General features: G+C 41.7%; 1 protein-coding gene across 4 annotated transcripts in view; it reads right to left on the bottom strand.

The window, feature by feature from the left end:
* Nucleotides 1–15627, bottom strand: part of plxnd1 (plexin D1) — a 104115-nt gene extending 88488 nt beyond the window's left edge. For 3 of the 4 annotated variants that reach the window (XM_008414045.3, XM_017305700.2, XM_008414048.3), the window contains exons 1-4: nt 14223–15627; nt 10885–11061; nt 2597–2728; nt 1227–1327 (exon numbers count right to left, since the gene is read on the bottom strand). In XM_008414045.3, coding sequence (XP_008412267.1) covers nt 1227–1327; nt 2597–2728; nt 10885–11061; nt 14223–15434 — 1622 coding nt within the window. In that variant the 5' untranslated portion in view covers nt 15435–15627. The remainder of the gene's footprint in view (nt 1–1226; nt 1328–2596; nt 2729–10884; nt 11062–14222) is intronic. The other variant, XM_008414047.3, reaches the window with a different exon arrangement.
* Nucleotides 15628–19140: the final 3513 nt, after the last annotated feature.

Here is a 19140-nt window from a genome sequence, read left to right as displayed (position 1 = left end):
TCATCAGTGCAGATAAAGTGTTTTCATATTGTTGTATGAGATTGACTGAGAGCATTTTTTTTGTATATCATCCCAAAAGCTGTGCTGCCCAGGATGTCAGGTCATACCACTCATATCAAAAACCGCCACTGACAATGAGACAGTGAGACAGGCTGATCACATTCACACAGACACACTTTGCTTTAACCCTTCCAGCTCTTAACGACCTCTAGCAGCCCTAGGACCTCTAGAGCTGCAGCACAGCTTGTCACTAAATTCACTATCTAGACTGATCTGCTTTAATCACTGGCAACTAACCAGAACACAGACCCACATAAACACAGCTCGACGGCACTCATATTCTGACATGGGTCCAGAAAGCCCATCCAGACTCAGTCACATTAATCACTGTGTACTTCCACCAGCTCACAGCTCCACTTCAGCCAAGTCACTCCTCGTCAGGCACTCCCACCCTCAGACCGCCCCAGAGCCAGGGGAACACTCCAAACAATAATGTTACTCCCAAGTCTGAGGCTATGTGGAAAGCAAATCAATAGTGATCCAAGGACAGTTTTTCAAACCCAAAACACGCTCTGCCAGTGCCAAGGCGACACTTTCAAACCGAGAGTGACAAATCCCAAAACCAGGAAAAGAGTCAGCGGGTTTTTTACTGTGCCTCAAGTATCAAAGCGGCAAACAAAAGCAATTTCATCAAACTATCAGTCTTCGCTTTTATTGCTTCCAAAGGACTGCTAAGTCAGATCACGCTGCTGTGGTTAAACTTCTGCATTTAACTAGAAAGACGAAGTGAACCTTTCCACACTTCATCCTTTCTGATTATGTCAGCAACCACATAGCATGACCTTGGCACTATATCACATGGTAATATGATTCAATTAAGTTTACCAGAAGAAAATCAAGGAAAACAGAATACAATAAAGGTTGTTTTCACACCTGACAGTCCGGTGGGTTCGGTTCGATAACGGGCCTAATTTGTTATATTTCCAGCTGTATCAAACACACCAAACCGCTGGAGAAACCTGTTCACCACTTCTAGGTTTTCAGGCAAACCAGAGTTCACTTTTCTGTTCAGTGTCAGAGTTTTATTGTGATTTCGATCCTCCCCAAATGAACCGAACTGTGCAGGCAAACAAACTAGAGTTTGATCAAAGAGAACTAAGCAGGACTGGTGTGAAGGCACCCTGAAAGGAAGACATTTCAAAACCACAAAAGGTTGTCATTCTCACCTGTTCTCCAAAGTGCACCAACCACAGTAGGCATCTTTAGCCCCCAAGCAGTCAGTGCAGGTCTTCCACTGGTCACATTCTGCTACTTTCACTCTCAGCATCTGTACACAACAGCAACAGCAATTAAAAAAATAAAAAAGATTAAGGAAAGAGATTTTCGTTTTTTAACAAACTTGCTGGTTTGGTACAAGACAAATAAATAACAGCAATTTACTCTGTGACAGCTCTGAACATCAGTTAATATGTCACTGAACAAATACACTCCACAACATCTGCTGGCTACAGCTTGTCAGAAGTTGGGATTTGCTTCTTTTTCTCTGTTGCCTAATCTTTGTAATTAGGTCATCTGTGGGATTTGGACTGCTGGGCGGACATAACAAGCAATTTAATGATGTAGTCTGGCCCCTGGGAAAATAGTAATTTCTAGCAATCCCAATGGATAATGCAATAAATGAACTTAAAAATAGTCCATAAATTGGTCAGCAGAAAGTTGCAGCTTCAGTTATTCTAGGAAAATAGGTAGTGACAGAGCATTGTTTTTGCTGTTATAAATATAATTTTCTTCATTTTACAAAGCAGATTCTGTGGGTAGTAGATTATGTATTGTTTTTGACAAGGAGCATGAAAAGGGGATTTGTAGTTGTCCCCGTTATTATTATTATTAATATTATCATCATTAATACGACCCAGAAGGATTGACAAAATGCAAAATCCACAACAGCACAAAGCTACAACAGAAGTTATGCTAAAATGTTTAGCATAACTTTCATTTTAGCATAATTTCAGCTTGTGATTTTGTTGATGCATTTTTTTTTTTTTTACATTTTTGGGTCACTGTACATATACCATTGTTGTTATCACTAGTGCCAATGTCAAAATTGGTGAATGAAATAAAAAAAAAAACACAACATTACACTAGCAATAATTTCAACATGACATTCAAGAGGTTATGGATCGTGCTGTATGTTGCTAACAAGATTTTTTGCAACAACTTCCCATAAAATGTGTGAAAACAACTTCAGCTCATCGGTGTGCATATTAAAATGTGTCGGAAAACAGGAAGCAAAGTGATTTAATCTCTTCGCAGAAAGAAATCAGGTACACCGACGCTATGTGACATAAATGCAGTAGGTGCAACCACATACAGCCTTAAGTGCGGCAGTTGTGAAACCAGCTGGGAGCTTTGAACTCTGAAGGAGCTCAGAGCGCCACAACAAATCTAACCGTGTTCTGCTAAATGGAAGCAATGAGCCTGGATTTTAGCAGATGTGTTCTGAAAGTGGTTCTTGTGGTTCCTCTGTCTGTGACATCTGTGCAGATTAGCAGTAAACATCTACCGCCTGAAACCTTGTCTGTACTCGGGTGCTTACGTGGTGAGAAGTCATGACATAAAGAAAATTGCCGTCGTTGGGGTCGAAAGTCATGATGTGGTGAACCGCTTCGCCAGCTGGCAGCTTCATGTTCCTCTGGCTGGCCAAGGTCATGTTAGGGAAGAGGGTCAGCTGCCAAGATAGAGTGAGAGTAGAAATCAGTGTAAAATAAGATCAAACGTACCACAGAACCTCAGTCTGGCACCACTAGCTTTATCTAAGCACCACATGGTTTACAAGACAACATGAATTGCTTTTGCTTTCTGCTGATTGAACAAATTCAGGCTTTCTGACATTTGTCTATACACGCTTGGTGACTCCCGACAGAAACTTGCACATAATGATCTCTGCTGGGAGGCTGCTTCCACCTACAACAATGTTTGCAAGGTTTCGTCAGCCTGCCGATTGGCTTGCTCCTTCCCATGTTGGGAAAGTTGTCATCGGAGGCTCCAGGAGCTGCTTGTTGAAATATTAATGAATCGTTTGCCGAGAACAATGCAGTATTTGGCAAAAGTTTTTTAGACCACTTCCAATTTCTCTATTCTTTACTTCTAAGAGTCACAATCAGTTTTCATCTGTGATTCCTTTTGCTTTAGGAAAGTCCCTTAAAGTTTCTGTTTGGATTATGACTGCTGTTTTACTCCTTTCCCTCAAAAAAGTGGAGAGTTGACAAGTCAAGTGGAGGACAAAAAAAGTATTTTAAAGCCTAAAAACTATCTAAAGGAGAACTGTGAGTCAAAGAAAAACTCCAGCAAAGAACTGATTCCATATAAGCTCAATCAACCTTCCCATGACCACATCCTATGTTCAAGAGGTTTTGCTAAATTTAATGCAAAGTCAGCAATTTGATGCAAATAGCTCAGCATGGGGTGAAATGGAAATGTTTGGGTACAAATAGGTGAAATGACAAAATTGACAGAGTCCCTCCTAAATCATCCAACTTGACAGTAGAAACTTCAACTCAGCAAGCTAAAAGCTTTCATGTCTGACAGCAACTGCGAGTATCGGCAAGTCTTAAGAAAAAAAAAATCCTTAAAATGATTTTAGTTCATTACTTAATTTCCTGAATATGTTTTTTTTTATTGTTTTACCCGCTCAAAAACATTTTAGGAGATTCTCTGCTCGAGCAAATGTGCCTAATCTTGCTGTGCCGAGCTGTGATTTATCTACAGACTGGCCGTCTTACAGCTCAAGATAATAAAATGGTGAAATATTAACACGTACGCACAAACATATGCACACACAGACACACTCACACATAAAGAGCTCTGTAGGAAAAACAAACAGCGCTGAGTGAGACTTCCTGTCACGCTAACAGAGAAAGCCCTTATTTCTGTAATTCACTGGGTTTCTCTTCAGTGGAGGCATCCTGCCATTCTAGGGAACTGGCACACTGACTGACACTTTTATTGACAAGCATGGGCACTGTCGCCTCTCCATCTGCGGGACACGCACAGGGCCTTAGAATAGCATTCACACTTTTAGAACTTTTTCCATGTCTTTTTTTTTGTCAGTAATTTATATTACTGGGATTTTATGTGATAGACCGACACAAAGCTTGTATTTTGAAGTGCTTGTATTTTGAAGTGGAAGGCAATAATGGATAATTTTCTAGATTTTCACACATGAAACTCTAAAAAGGGTTGGTGTCCTTTTGCCGTAGCTACAACTGCAAGTCTTTTGAGGCTTGTCTCTCCCAGCTTCAAAAGGAGCGACACTTTGGAAAACAACGTTCATGTTTTGCAGCTGCAGTATGTAACTTTTATAAAAGAAAATATGGTTTTAATATATTTGTTAGTATGAGACAAACAGTCTGTGAAAAAATAGAGGTCTTCTGCCTCTGCTCCGACAGCCATCTGCTCTTGGTCAGGAACAACCAATCAGAGCCAGGGGGAGGGTCTTAGTACTGTCAATTACTCTTGTGTATGCATTGCTCACACCCTCCCCCTTGCTCTCTACTACATTCAGGCTCGTTAGCATGAACAGATCTCTTGTAACGGCGAGTTTTTTCTTGACCGTTAGTGCACTGAGCAGCGCATATACAAATGTGATTGACAGCACTAAGACCTTCCTCCTGGCCTTTTGGTTTCCGACTGTGAGAAGTGCATTTCTGCAAATTACAGTAGTCGCTCAGGAAAGAAGTTGGAGGAGCATGATTTTTTCACAAATTATCTGTCTCATGTTATAGAATCACAAACAACACAGTGACAGTTTCATCAAATACGTAAAAGACATTTTTTCGAACGTTAACTACTGCAGCTTTATCACAGATTGTAAATTCTTCCAGGTTCGTCTTGTAATTATCCGTTCATTCACTCCAGTTGTGGACATGATGCTGCCACCACCATTTTTCACAGTGAGAATGGTATGTCTATGGTGATGCGCAGTGTTAGGTCCTACACATAACCTTTTACTTCATCAGAGCACCTTCTTCCACATGCTTCATGTTGAGGGGTTTATTTAAATATCTACATTTCAGACCGGACTGCTTACAGCTTTCTTTCAGCAGAGGCCTTCTTTTAACATTAAAATCAGACTTATGCTCCATCCTGTTGAGAGATTTTTCCATCTGAGCTGTGAATCTTTGCTGCTCCTGCACATCTACCATGGACCATTTCACTGCTTTAGGTCATAGGGTCAACAACCTTTGCACCCAAACAATTAGTTCCTCCTTAAAATGTATTTGGAGCCAAAAATGCTGGTTATTGTGTAAGAGAAGCGTGAAATAGTAGTTTGTTTTTACAATATCTACAATAAGATATTTGTTTAGATTTTCAATTTAAAGAACAATTTTGATGTTGTTGTTCATTAAACCTTTACACAAAAGAGAATGGATATCTATTCTTTGGTGTAACATTGTGTTTTTATAGAAAACGATGCCAAAAACAGAACAGTTTGCAACCAAAACACAAACAAATTACGAAGCAAAAATATTCTTTACACTAAAACTTCAAAGGACGACATTTGGTTATTGGCTTTACATTTTAAAGCACTGATCAATTCCTTACCATTTTATCTTGTCACAGTGGAGGATCTGAAGAGTCATTTTCGACCCACCAGTTGGAGATTCCTGTTTAGGTGTCATGTCTTGACAGGTTTGCTGCTGTACTATACTTTTTTTATTTCCAAAACGTTGAGGCCTTTACAGAACACTTGCATTATTTTCTATTAAAAATAACAAGCAGCTAAACTTTGCTAGCTATTTACATGACATTTGAAGAAACGCGTTTGAATTGGTTTTAGTTTGGGGCTTTCAGAGTAAAGGTTGTGGATACAAATGAGCCCCTCACTTTACAGATGTTCACATTCTTTTATCATTTTCTGTCCACTTCATTTGAATTAAAAAAAAAAATATTTAAACTTCTGGCGGTAACATGTCAAAATGGGACAATGTCCAAGAAAGGAGAATATTTCTGCATCGAACAGCGCAAGAAAAACAAACGTCACCACCTACTGAGCCAGGCCGGGTAATTTTAAATCGAAGCAGACAGAAGCTTAGTAAAGCCGGATGAAAGACATTGTCTCAGGCTCCAAATATTGCTGTCATTTTTAAACGCCACCCACCACTTCTATAAGCACACACAGTGGGGATAGTAAGCAGCTGTATTGTGTCTTCAGCCTGCGCCCCAGTGACTGCAAACACACGCAGAGAGTGACACAGCGAGGAGCCTGCAAACAGCGGCCCACACACCTGGAAAGGGTAAAGAATAGGAGGTGAGCTGTGGCACAAAGCGCCACCCGGTCAGCCAGCAAAACACCTGCTGCACTGGCAGGTCGCTCTGACTCCATTCTCTATCTATCTTCATGCAGATCAAAGGCTCTATTCAACCAAGGAACGCTCAGCTGCTGTGCACTCATTCTCTCCTGTCCTCTCTCTGTGTGAGTATGTTTGGATGTGTACAACCGGGAGAATAAAGATCGATAGAGGTGAGCCAGCAAGAGAAATGTAGTTGATACCAGATACTAACATACACTGTATAAAAGGTCACATTAGCTTTCGATAACCATTGTTTAGTCTTAAATCAAAATGAACACTTCCAGTTGATGTATTTATTTTCTATTTTCTAAATGCCAGAACAGTTTTTTTTTTTTTTTTTGTGGATGAAATTTAAAGCATCGCCTCAAAATACAATGGGGAAATAAAAACTTACAACAAAACCAAAAGACATTAAATAGACGCTGGCTGAAACCAGTTAGTTATCATTCACAGGCGAGACAGTTCTGAATGAAGTTGGGCTGAAAGACTAATCTACTCTAAAAGAAACATCAAAAGCAAGACTACCACTAGGAAACTCATTCAAGGCGAAGGCCTGGGAAGCTAGCAAACCTCAGAACCATCACTATGTGATGTACAATGTAGACAATATCATGTTGGGAGTGTTTGGTCTGGTCTTCTTTTTTTTTGGGACTTTAAAGTTCTGCAAACTATTGTCTGGCGCTTATAGAAAGACATACAAACTTATTTTCAAAAATACCTCCCTTATTATTCTGGAGCAACTAGAATAATAGCAAACAGAAAGGGATTTGTTTATCCAAACTGACTTAAAACAGGAAATGTTTAGTATGATTAAATCTTTTTGCACCCTTTATTTCAATATCTGTAGATAGAGTCTGTTTTCACAGTGAATCAAAGGGTTTATATATATATATATATATATATATATATATATATATATATATATATATATATATATATATATATATATATATATATATGAGGCTGAGATGAAACAAACGTGGAATCACATGGGGGGGACAATGGAGCGATGAAGTGAGAGATGGAGGGAGCAAATTTGGATGTGAGTTAGAGAGAGAGAGAGAGAGAGAGAGAGAGAGAGAGAGAGAGAGAGAGAGAGAGAGAGAGAGAGAGAGAGAGAAAGAGAGAAAGAGAGAGAGTGATAGAGGCGGAAACTGCCAGACACAGGAAAATGGGAGTCAGTCGTAATGGGGAGGGAGAGACTTCATTAAAAAAATGCATGTAATTACAAATTACTTCAGTGAGGGCTCTCTCAAAGACAGTAAAGGAGGTCTAACTTAATCTGAACCACTGCTCCCCTGTGTTTAGTCTGAGCCAAACTCACAGTCAGAATCACATTACACACACTAACAGCACCATTAACCTCTGTAACAGCTCTATCCTCAGGGCACACACACGCATGCACAATCATCACCACACACACACACACACACACACACACACACACACACACTAATACGCACGCAAACAATCAGAGCCACATACAGCTAAAAAGCACAAAGCAAGTTGTTGCTGCAAGGTCACCGAAGCACCACACTCTGGATTTTACAAGGTTGACGCACACATGCATAATCTCAGGGTTTGTATCCATCTAAGTAAACACATGGAATCACTAAACCTTCTCGCAATGGCCTGCAGACAAAGTCAAACACCTAAAAAACACAGTCAAACCTGTAATCAGGCAAACAGACTCACACAAATACACACTCAGTGCTGTTTACACCACTCCAACCAATGTGGTGCATCTGGTTTACGGCAAAAAGCCTCCAAAAAAAACAAAAAAAAAAACAATTACGGCAAACTCAGTTGGGGCCAAACAACGAACCTCCCCCAACCCCCTCTAGCTCCCAGCAGTATGGTTTTAATGCTGTAAAAGGCACAGAGCTCATGCAAAGCAAGCCTTCAGAGTCGGCTTGCGTTGTTTCCACAGGCATCTGAAGACAGCAGATTGTTGCGCTCGCAGGGATCTCAGTCAGGGGCGACTGGGAATGTGACTGAGACAGGAATTAAGGAATGCTGCTAATTAGACACAAGCTGGATGGTCGGTGGATGTGTAAAAGCGGAGGTCGCGGGCCAACACATGGCAAGGCTGAGTCACGCGTCCTCACTGAGTCTCGTTAAAGAGCTTCTCCCAGACAATAACCAGGTCTGAGGAACATTAGAGCGCATGATTAGGGCTGCTCAGGGATGACCTGACGATGACTGAAGTGGAGAAGACCGGGGGGAGGGGGGGATGGAGTGATGACAGAGCTGAGAAGATACAGGATGAAAGCAGGTAGTCCTGCTTGTTCTCTGAGTGTTTTCTCACACACCTTCAGCTTTATCGACAGCTGCGGCAGCCACATCAGAGCATCCGTGCGTGTCTCCTGATCCAACAGTTTTTCCAAGCTTCAGGGCTCAATCAAATTAAAAACTTGAGCTCCTTTCAGAGGGGCCATTTTATACAGCAATAACTCTATGACCTGAGGAGTTAGTGCTTTTAGTCTGTTGTTTTTTACCCATTGCTCCACCGGACATTTGTAAGGATTAAGGCATCCTAATATTTTTTTGTATTGGTGTAAGGAAAGGCTAGCGTATTTTACTGGGATTTAGATGAACATGAATTAATTCATAGTTGCAAAGCAAAACCAGATGTATATAATAGTAAAGTTTTTCTTTAAATGAAAGTGTGAACAACTAAGGTGTGCATTTGTGTTCGGCCCCACCAAGTCTACGTTTCTGTCCAGGTATGTCTCTAATGGCTTTCAACATTTATTTCCACCAATTCTACTTTACAAAATAGCTCAAATTCAATCAGAGAGGAGCCTCTGAAGAGCAATATTTAAGACTCGCAACAGATTCTTAATTGGGTTAAAGTAAGGACTTTGACTAGGTCTTTTTAATATACAAATATGCTTCAATCTGAAAAACCCTTTGTGTGTGTGGTTGTTTGTTTAGTTGTCTACTGGAAGATGAACCTCCTCCCTAGTATACCCCCAACCTTTATAAGCTCCATGGATGTCTTTCCTTCAGATATGATGAAGAAGCCTTTAAGATGAAAGGTGAAACACCTTCTAGAACAAAGAGAAGAAATTCGTATTGTTTTTGCAGCATTACTTTAGGGTATATTTATTTTTCACCAACGGACATTTGGAATTAAGCATAATTCTCACTATTCAGAGCTGGGAGCTAGAAATGATGTTGCCCCAGGATGAGAGCGTCCCGGTTACAAGTCGGAAAGCATCTGGATTTCCTATTTGTTTTGCAGCTAACTAGCAAAAGAAGGCAAAAGCAAAACAAGGCAAAAACAATATATTTCTCTTTCTGTTTTATGTGTTGAAACACAAAGGGAATGGACATTTTACAACAACATGTGTGCCACTGGTTTAACGAGCTACACGCCGTCAGAGGTACATAGTTTTCGGTTTATACTGGCAACATTCATTACATTCTGCATGCCTGCAGCCATATTGAAACTCAAGGTTGCTCCGCGAGCTCTGATGTTCCCGGCCTGAGTTCCAGCATCAGCAGGCTGTTTTGTTTTGTTTTTCTGACCGGGAACCCGGAAAATCCAACTTTTCAGTATAACGAGAACTCACCATTACAGCACTACTATATGTCAAATCAAAGTTGTCATCACAATTCCCATGTGTGCAAATGACTATTTTAGTGTAATATTTAGCATGCTGTATATTAAAGGGGGGTTATTAGTAAAACCGACTTTTTCAACTTTATGTCATGTTATGGCGTCATTACGTTATCGAAAACATACCAGGAGTGTTGTTTGATTCTTTCATGCACGTTTCAGTAATTCTCACATTTTTAGCAGACATTTGGGATGCCTTAACGCCTGCTCTCATAAAATAACGCCTATTTCCATTAAGCTAGTTCTCGGCACTGCAGTCTCAACCTCAGAGAGCTCCTCTACCCCGCGACTCCCCAACTCAGCTACTGACTAGCAGCAGCAGTAATTAGTTACTTGATTGTGTTATAAAATGGCACCATGTTCATGGAAAACACGTAATGTCTCCCTTTTAAGAACCAAGCATTCAAGGTCTGTATGCCAGTAATATATTCGGCCTTTTGGAGTATTTTCCCTGGCACATGATGTCCATGATGATCATATTTTTTTACCAGCTTTGATGCAAAAATTGACACGGTTGGGAGAAGAGATAGTGATGAAGGGGGAAAAACTTAAAGATTTGTTAAGTATTGTTGCAATATTCAGCAATACTATCCCAGGTCTATATATTCCAGATATCATTCAGCCTTATTTGGCATTATATTTTTGTCCTTGGCTAAAAAGCATTAAAAAAAAAATAATGCAGCAGCATTTAAAACTATTTACACCACAAATGCATTTATAATTAGTAATAATATGTGTTATGTGTGCTAGAACTGACGTGTATCTGTTTGCTGGATGTCCCATTTTTCAGCTTAACCACTACCTAAAATAAGTTCTTCAGGATTATATCAGGAGGGGGGTCTAACCCTCAGATATGAATTCAATGAAAGTTTCATTCACCCGTAATGCTGCGACAGTGGGCCTCACCTTATGAAGACGTCCGTTACTGGTTCCCAGAAATACCACAGTGTGGTTGTGCACATTATCCACTGAGACCGAACTGAGGGCTGAGTTTCCAAAAAGAGGAATGGCCCTAAGGGGCCTCCGTAGAGCCAGAGGGTGCTGCAGGTGGGCGGCGCCGCAGTCCAGCTGCTCAGGCTGCAACTGGGAGGGAAGATGAAATGAAAAAGAGATCAATCCTCATCAGTTTTTCACACAGATTAGAAGACAGGACAGCACAGCGCACAACAGGAGCACGGCGTGATTAATGTCTGGTGGAAAGCAAGTGGTGTGTGATAGGAGCTATCACTCTGGTGCTGCTCGTTCTTCTAAATTACTTTGTGGGCATGTCAGTGAATACTTGAAAAGGGATTACAATGCTCTTCAACACTCATAAGACTTTGCTTTTGTCAAATCCTCGGTAAGCAGTGATAAAACATTAGCGCCACGCTCGGATGAACACCAGGATCTACTGGGAATTTGCTGAATATTTTAGAACATGCTCAGCCAAAAAAGGAAAAAGAAAAGAAAAGAAAGAAGTAAAAAGAAAAGGGAGGGAAAGAATTAAGAACAGTGAATATTTGTAGCGTTGTTTCCCACGGGCCCCTTCTGCTCACAGCCTCATCGCTCTTATCATAAATTGTGTCTGACTTTCCCTCAGTGCTGGCCTTCAAACTGTCAACTACAAAAAGGATCACGTGTCCGCAGCCAATAAATGTAAAACCAAAGGGACTAACTTTTCTCCGAGAAGTATTTTTATGCCATCATAAGTGGAAAAACAAATCTGGACTAAATTGCTTTTGAACAAGAAGTTGTCTATATTGCAAAGGCCTGAGGACCAAGTAGGATGTTAGATCTATTCAGAAAACAGGTCATGGATGGAGCGGCCCCGGGGCCCACAGACAATAAGGCGGTGGCGTGGAGCAGGGCAGCTCCCTGGTCGCGCCACAGCAGCATCCTTTGACCTTAACTGTGGCAGTATGAACCACAACAACAGAAATCTGGAATTTCATCACATTCCCGATTCACTTTGCCTCCATTGTGTGACGGCATCCGAACAGAGGGTAAATATAGTTTCCAGCATCGACGTTTCCTTAAGGGCAAATATTTAGCCTGGTATGTGAGTGGAAATACAAGATAATGTCTGACCACGGGACAGCAACAAAGCGGCTATTTGTACTCGACCACTGCAGCTATAGTTAGCGGCAAAAACTCACAAGTACAAACTGCAGCAGAAAAAAAAAAACACATAGTAAGCTGTTAACCCTTTCTGCGCTTCGGATTTGATAAGACAGAGAAGAGAGGAGCTGTTAGATGTGAGGGGAGTCTGAACATTCCCACAACCTTTCAAGTGGCTCTAAAGATCTTTTCATCTCTAATGACCTTTATTTCTTACATAGGAGATCCTCTCTCTGAGCCAGGAGCCTCAGGGCTCAGGAGGTTAACTTTCTGTGTGAGATACAGTTGTCATGTTTGCACCCTGAGGAACTATAGGGGCCCTATGTTTCATAAGTAAGCAAATTATGTTTCTATGTTTACAACATAGGAATGAAACAAAATGTGTGGATTAGATATCCAAGCATATAGGAAATTGCAGGAATTGAACTGGAGACAATTGCTTTGAGGACTGCAGACCCTGAATATGGCGCAGAATGCCACATTGGCATTCTGAACAATTTATTTTTATTTTTACAACTAAAAATCTAAAAAGTGTGGTGTGTACCTGTAGTCATATCTCTGGGTTAGTATCTTATAGAGCAATATTTTGTAGAGTTATAACTCCAAGCTTCTATTTAGCACATAAAGAGAAGTCAGTTTTTACCAGTACTTGTTTGGAAAAACAGCTCAAGCTCTTTCAGACTATGTTAATTAAATCTAATTAAGACAACCGTTAATTAGATTTAAGTCTGGACTATGCTTTGTTGGAAGGCCGACCTCCAACCTTCTCTTATGTCATCTGCAGATCCTAACAGGATTTCTTCTGGGATTTCCCTGTGTGTAACTCTATCTGACTTCCCAGTTCCCACATCATGCTGCTGATATCACAATCTTTCATCTAAAGCAGAGGTTCCCAAACTGTGGGGCGCGCCCCCTAGAGGGGGCGCCGTGCCATTGCAGGGGGGGCGCAGGAAGCCGTCTGGGTGAAAAAACAAAAACAAAAAAACATGAACGCTTTATGCGCTGGGTTTTACCTTAGAATGGCCAACTCTCTGTTATTCCTATGTCAATTTGATACAGTAGGGGCTTCCACACTTCCCATATCTGTGTCCTCTGTCACTTTTATCAGCAGTTAAAACTGTTTCATCCGTTGTTAACATGTGGTAATCTGTTTTTCCGAGCTGCCTTTAAACGCAACATGAGCGCTAAGACAATCGCGCTGGGTTTAGACCTGTGCGGCAGCGAAGGAGACCTGCTGCTGCTGTGCAGAGCTACGCAGGTGTGTGTTAGAATCATGGCAGTAAAACAGCAAAACGCAAAGAACATTTCACAGTTTTTCCCCCAAACTAACCGACTGAGTTGAGTAAAGTTGCTAAACGATACTTTTAGCTAAAAGATGACTGGCTAATATCAATATATCACCTTAAGCTTAACAAGTAGCCTGTAGGCTACCGATGTTGTTGTCTATGCAGCTACGTACATTCATTTTGCCCCCCAAAAAGTTGATCCCCCCCCCAGGGGCAGGGACAGGGAGTCTGTAAAAATCCTCTCTCCCCCCTCCCACCCGTCCCCTCCCACACGTCGTTCAACCAGACAGCCTTTTGTAATCCATAGGTGGGGGGCGGGGCCCCCCCCGCCCCCATAGGAGAAAAAGTTTGGGAACCACTGATCTAAAGCATGTTTTGTTCATGATGAGATGCTGTGTTTTCTGCAGCACAAAACAATTTGGCTGTTAAATTAGATTATATAATCGAGTGGAAATATTTGACTTCTGAAGCCAGTTGGTCGGGTGGAATTTTATTTATGGGTATCTCAGTGAATAAACTGTGTACACCACACTTTTCAGATTTCGAACTTAAAAAGCTATAGGTAGCTACTCCAACCAATGTGGCGCATCTGGTTTACAGCTACATTGTGTTATTGTGTTTCTTAAAATCCAAATAAATGAAGTTCCAAAAAGTTCAAGGGTGTAAATAATTTTTGCAAACTGTTTATTTTTATAAAGGTTATTATTTTTTCACAAATTCTGAAATAAAACAACTATGTTTTTTTTTTTTTTATGGCGTTTGATATCCTGTTTTGTTTTTATTTCATTTGTAATCCTAACTTATCCAGCGTATCGTTTTTAACTTGCTCTTTTAACGTCAGATAAGGTAAGTGGAGCTTACCACTATGTTTCCCTTCTGGATGCAGACGGCCCCGGAGCCTTGGATCACGCTGTCCAGCACCTGAACATCGCTGCTGGGGGAGTTGGAGCAGTTCGAGCGGCCCTGTCGGATCTCCGCCTCGATGTCTCCAAACTTGAAAGCGCACAGCGCAGAGTTTCTGTCCGCCTTGGAGAACACTCCAAACAGATAGGGCTCCGGACCCCCACCGCTCCCTCCGTGGACCTCCGCGGGGTACACGGACAGCAGGCGGTTGTAAATGTTCCCGTTAGGTCCACACTGCAGGGGCATCTGAATGTAGGACTCGGTGAGCTTCTTACTCTCCGACCCGGTGGACTTTCGGGGGATGTCGCTGTCCAGACATATCCGAGCCAGGATGCTGTTCGGCTGGTTCTCCTTGTGGCCCATTTTGGCGTCGTTGTTAAAGACGATGTAGGAGTAAGTTTTCTGGATGAAGGCGTGAACGAAGTTGAGCTTGTTTTTGGTTTTGACCTCTTGTTTGATTTTGAACACATTATCCTCAGAGGGGTTGATGTCATAGGTGAACAGTCTGGATAGATCCTTGACGTTCAGGGAGCGGATTGCGATCTCCGGCGTGTTCTCAAAGCGCAGGTCCTCCTTACTGTGGTTCTTTGGGAAGAACTGAGTCCCAGCTCCTGTGTATGTGGCCCCGACTAAAAGCCGGGTGTTCCCCCCGTGGCTCTTGAAGATGAGCCCCACTGTGGACGCGTTCGGGTGATTCGCAGCGATGTTGAGCATGCTGGGGAAGACGGTCTTTTCGCCCTGAGGTGGGAACTCCACCGCTATCTCTGAAATATTTCCCATCCTCCGCAGCTCGCAGAAGCCTTGGTACACAGATCCACACATCACCACGACCCCCTGCTCCCGGTCGAGCTTCAGGAGCTTGTTGTAGTTGTCAGTGAGGGATTTGGGATGCTCGCACGGAGCCTGGGGCAGCTGTGGCGCATGGCACAACAGGTTGTCCTCCACCGGCCCCGTCCTCTTCTCCACCTCCACGGTCAGGGTCCCGTTGAGCTGGTACACCGTGTTGACAGTGGCCAGGTAGACCCTCCTGGACACCGGATCCACCACGAAGTTATTGGTGAGGTTTGGAGACGCGAACGCCTGCTGGATGTGCAGCGCGCTGGCGCTCCTGCGCGTCTCCAAAGCCAGGACGCCGAGGAGCAGGACGGCTATCTCCATCGAAGGAGGCATTCTTCCTTCTGACCGGCTTCCGCGTGTTCTGTGCCGAGGGGTGCATTGAGCAAAGACAAAAATGTATGTTTGTTCCGACGGCGACAATCCGAGAGGAAAGGCTGTTTCCTGCTCAACGGCCGAGCCCAGAATGACGCGATAAACGAGTCGTGTTTCCTTTTTCAGGCTGCCTCCTCTGCCTCTGTCCCCCTCTGCCCGCCGAGCAGCTCAGCAGAGACACATTAGAGCAGTCTAGCTACACATTTTTTCTTTGAATAAAACTACTTAAGTATTTTTTTTTAAAATGTGGTGCGCTATTTACAGAAGACAAAAACTTGTTTGCAGTCACCTTTCTCTGAAATATTGATTAATAACGAAAGCAATAATAATACATTGCTAATATAATAAAACTTGCTCTTTCACAGAAGCAGGGGTGTCATCTCATTAACCGTGATGAATGGTGCTGCCTCCCTGATATGACATATATTGTCCTTTGAGAGCACTCTGTCTGCCTGATTGATCTTTGCTCTCATATTTTCGATTTTATTATCAAAACATCAACTCAGGTGCAACAGCTGCTAAAAAAAAACACGCTTATTTCAACTTTTAGTCACTTTTTAAAGTTCACACATCGATGTAAAATGCCCGATTTTGCTGAATTACCAGAATGAGATTGTGAAAGTAACATTTTAAAAACTTTTTAAAGTGTCATGTATCCTGTGCAGCTTTGCTGAAAGCATAGAAATCTAAATACAACAATTTAAAAAGATGCAGCAGTTTGGCTGCATGGATATGAAAGCACTATTTGTTTCAAACGCAGCATCCAGACTTTTTTGTGGGAGTCATTCATTCATCTTGACTTGCAATATTTACCCACTCAGATTTGCAAATGCGTTCCTAAACTTTCAGATTGTGATGATATCTATTTTAAAGTCACTATCTTTAAGCCTCACTGTGAAGTTTAGAACTAAAATCAACTTTAATCTTTAGCTCTCCAGCAGACACCTGGATGTCAACGGTTATACCTGTCTGATATTTAAACTGTTCCTTATTTTATTCATTTTGACCCAAACTGTTTAGTTCCATCAACCCACATCATGCTGTTGCCACCACCATGTTCCACTATGGCTACTTTGTTCTTTTGATAATACGCACTGTTGTTTTTTGGGCCGAACACTTTCCGTGTAGCATCTAAAAGAAAATACTTCTCCCTTTTCTTAGTTCAGAGACTGAACTTTTAAAGTTCACACACTGAGCTTTGTGAACTTTCAGAGACTGAACTAAGAAAAGAGTAACTTTCTTAAAACCTCTAATCCATTGTCTCACTGAAAACATCTAAATATAATTTGTTGGTGCCCTTCTCCTGACAGATACACTGATAGAGACTTTGCTGCCTTTCTGTACCTTAACTTTAGCTAAAGATGCGATTTTTCAGGAAGATTCGACTAGAACAGCTGAACTGTTTTTTCAGCTTAGTGACTTTTCCAGTAGAGGATGTTTGGCATGTACCCTAAAAGACCGAATGTTGGTCAAAATCTCCATAGAACAAAGCAACAGTTCAGTCATTTATTATGATTTTTAAAAACCTGTTTTTTTGTGTTTTTTTTCATACAAGTGTGCAAATTAATGAGATGCTTTTGAATACAGGTTGCCATCAAGATGAGCCTCCACCACCGCCATCCTGGTATTGTGGTTCCGCTCATCTTGAGGTTAATGACGGGTCACCGTCCCACCTTCTGTGCTCTCCAAATCGCCCGACTCTCAGATTAGTTCTGCAGATCCGCAGGGTTCCGTTTTGGGCACAGAAGGCGCGGTAAGAACCGTGAAAGTGCAACCAGATGGACGCGTAAAGCGCACCTTTCCGGGCTCTGACATCTACTGCGGATTTCTTTCAAGTCATAAATATTCAAGCCCAAACACATGCACCTCCCCCCAACCCCCCACCCCAACTCCAGAAAATATAGTAAAAAAAAAAAAAAGTGAATATGGTTTGCATTTTTGAAATCTGGAAGTGCGCATATGCTCACATCCCTAAATAGAATACTTGGTTGTGGAACCAGCGAGTCAGACGCTGCATAAATCAGCTCGCAGGCGAGCCAGAGAAGTGTTATCTCTGAATACACGCAATAATTAAAGTTGATGCTAAATCGTGTGGAATCGCCCTGTGCCAATTTAACGTGGACTCCTCTGGGGGGAAAAAACTCGCTCTCTCCTCTCTCCTTCCTCCCCCCCCCGGTCACTATGCTTGCAGCTTTCAGCTGGACAGATAAGTGCACCGCGCGTGTTTTCCTTGGCGCACAGCCATGCGCATCAAATCTGGCTGCGTGGAAGGGGAGGAAAGTGATGAAGTGCAACATCGTTACCTTTAAACTGCGCGACATAATGAGTAAGATGCAGGTGAACGGTGGTGGGTATTTTAGGAGGAATGCAGCCAAGGTTGGGTCAGACGGGTCAGCGTCAAATACCCTCAGCCGGCCGTTAAAATGCAACGGCAGTAAAACAAGGAGTTCGCGCATTTATCTTTAGAACACTCCCAGTGGTGACCCATTTAGCACCTAACCCGTTTCCTCCTTGATAAGGAGCAACAGCTTTTTATGTTTGGACTCCATCTCTCTGGAAGCACACAATATATACGCGTCCATGAGCTGCTGATATATCAGATGAAAGAGCACCATCTAGTGGCTGGAATATAAAATCTGTAAAAGTACAAAATTCTGAAAACAAATGACCAGATGTGGCTCATCATGTTATTGAGTTGATACGAAACAAATGTCAAGTGACGTGTTCAAGAGGGTTAGAGGTTTGGCTGGATTAAACCTGCATTTGTCACATGAAAAATCTGGTAAATCCTTCCAAGCTTCTCCAAATTTGATGGCTTCATTCATCCCTTAGTTCACACATATTTCCACTAGACTGAGTGAATATCCTTTCAAGTACAGATGCTTGTACTAATTTGATTTTGAAAAGTATTTTCTTCTACTTACATTTATTTTGTAGGGAGACTCTGAAGGGACATTGAAGGAAAAAAGAAAAAAACAATCTAATTTCTGGTGCTCACCAGAAAGTTTTTTTTTCCTTCAATGTCCCTTTAGAGGCTCCATGTTTGTAGGTTTTTAAACTTTGTAATTATACTTTTGCATTATTTCTGTTTTAAACTACCAGAATTTGCTAATTATTTTACATATCTTTTTCTGTCTAATGACATCATTATAAAATTTTACTCAAGTAAAAATATGCTGAAGTAGTGCTACTCTTACTTTAGTACAGATTCTGGGTTTTCTACCAACCTCTACCTAAATAATCTCCATCAGTGCTCTCTTCAGAAGGATTTCCACTTCTGAAGATAAAGCCCATTTAAAGTTTGGTGCTAAACATTTGGACAACATTGTCTGGTCCGATGTCATTGCCCACACCATGTTTACAATACGAATGGCACTACATCCCCAAAACACAATATTAATATTGAAATTTGGTGGTGATAAAATCCGGTTTTGGACGGATGAGTGAAGAAATGTGCCAGGACATCATCTAAACCTTTCTCTGGCATTTTAGAATGTTTCAAAATAAAAATGTTGATGTGTCACATTGTACCTGGCTGTACTCTATGCCTTGCAGACAAAAATTGTAATAATGGTTGGGGGAAAAAAAAAAGCTTAGTTGGGAATGCACTTTATTTATTCCACACTTAGAAAAGGACATCAGAAGGCACTGAAGTGGTTTAGCACAC

This window comes from Poecilia reticulata, chromosome 7 (genome assembly GCF_904066995.2).
Source record: "Poecilia reticulata chromosome 7, P_reticulata-male-v2, whole genome shotgun sequence".
NCBI classification, from domain to species: Eukaryota; Metazoa; Chordata; class Actinopteri; order Cyprinodontiformes; family Poeciliidae; genus Poecilia; species Poecilia reticulata.
The sequence above is the reverse complement of the archived record's forward strand: the minus strand, read 5'-3'. Positions and strand labels throughout refer to the sequence as shown.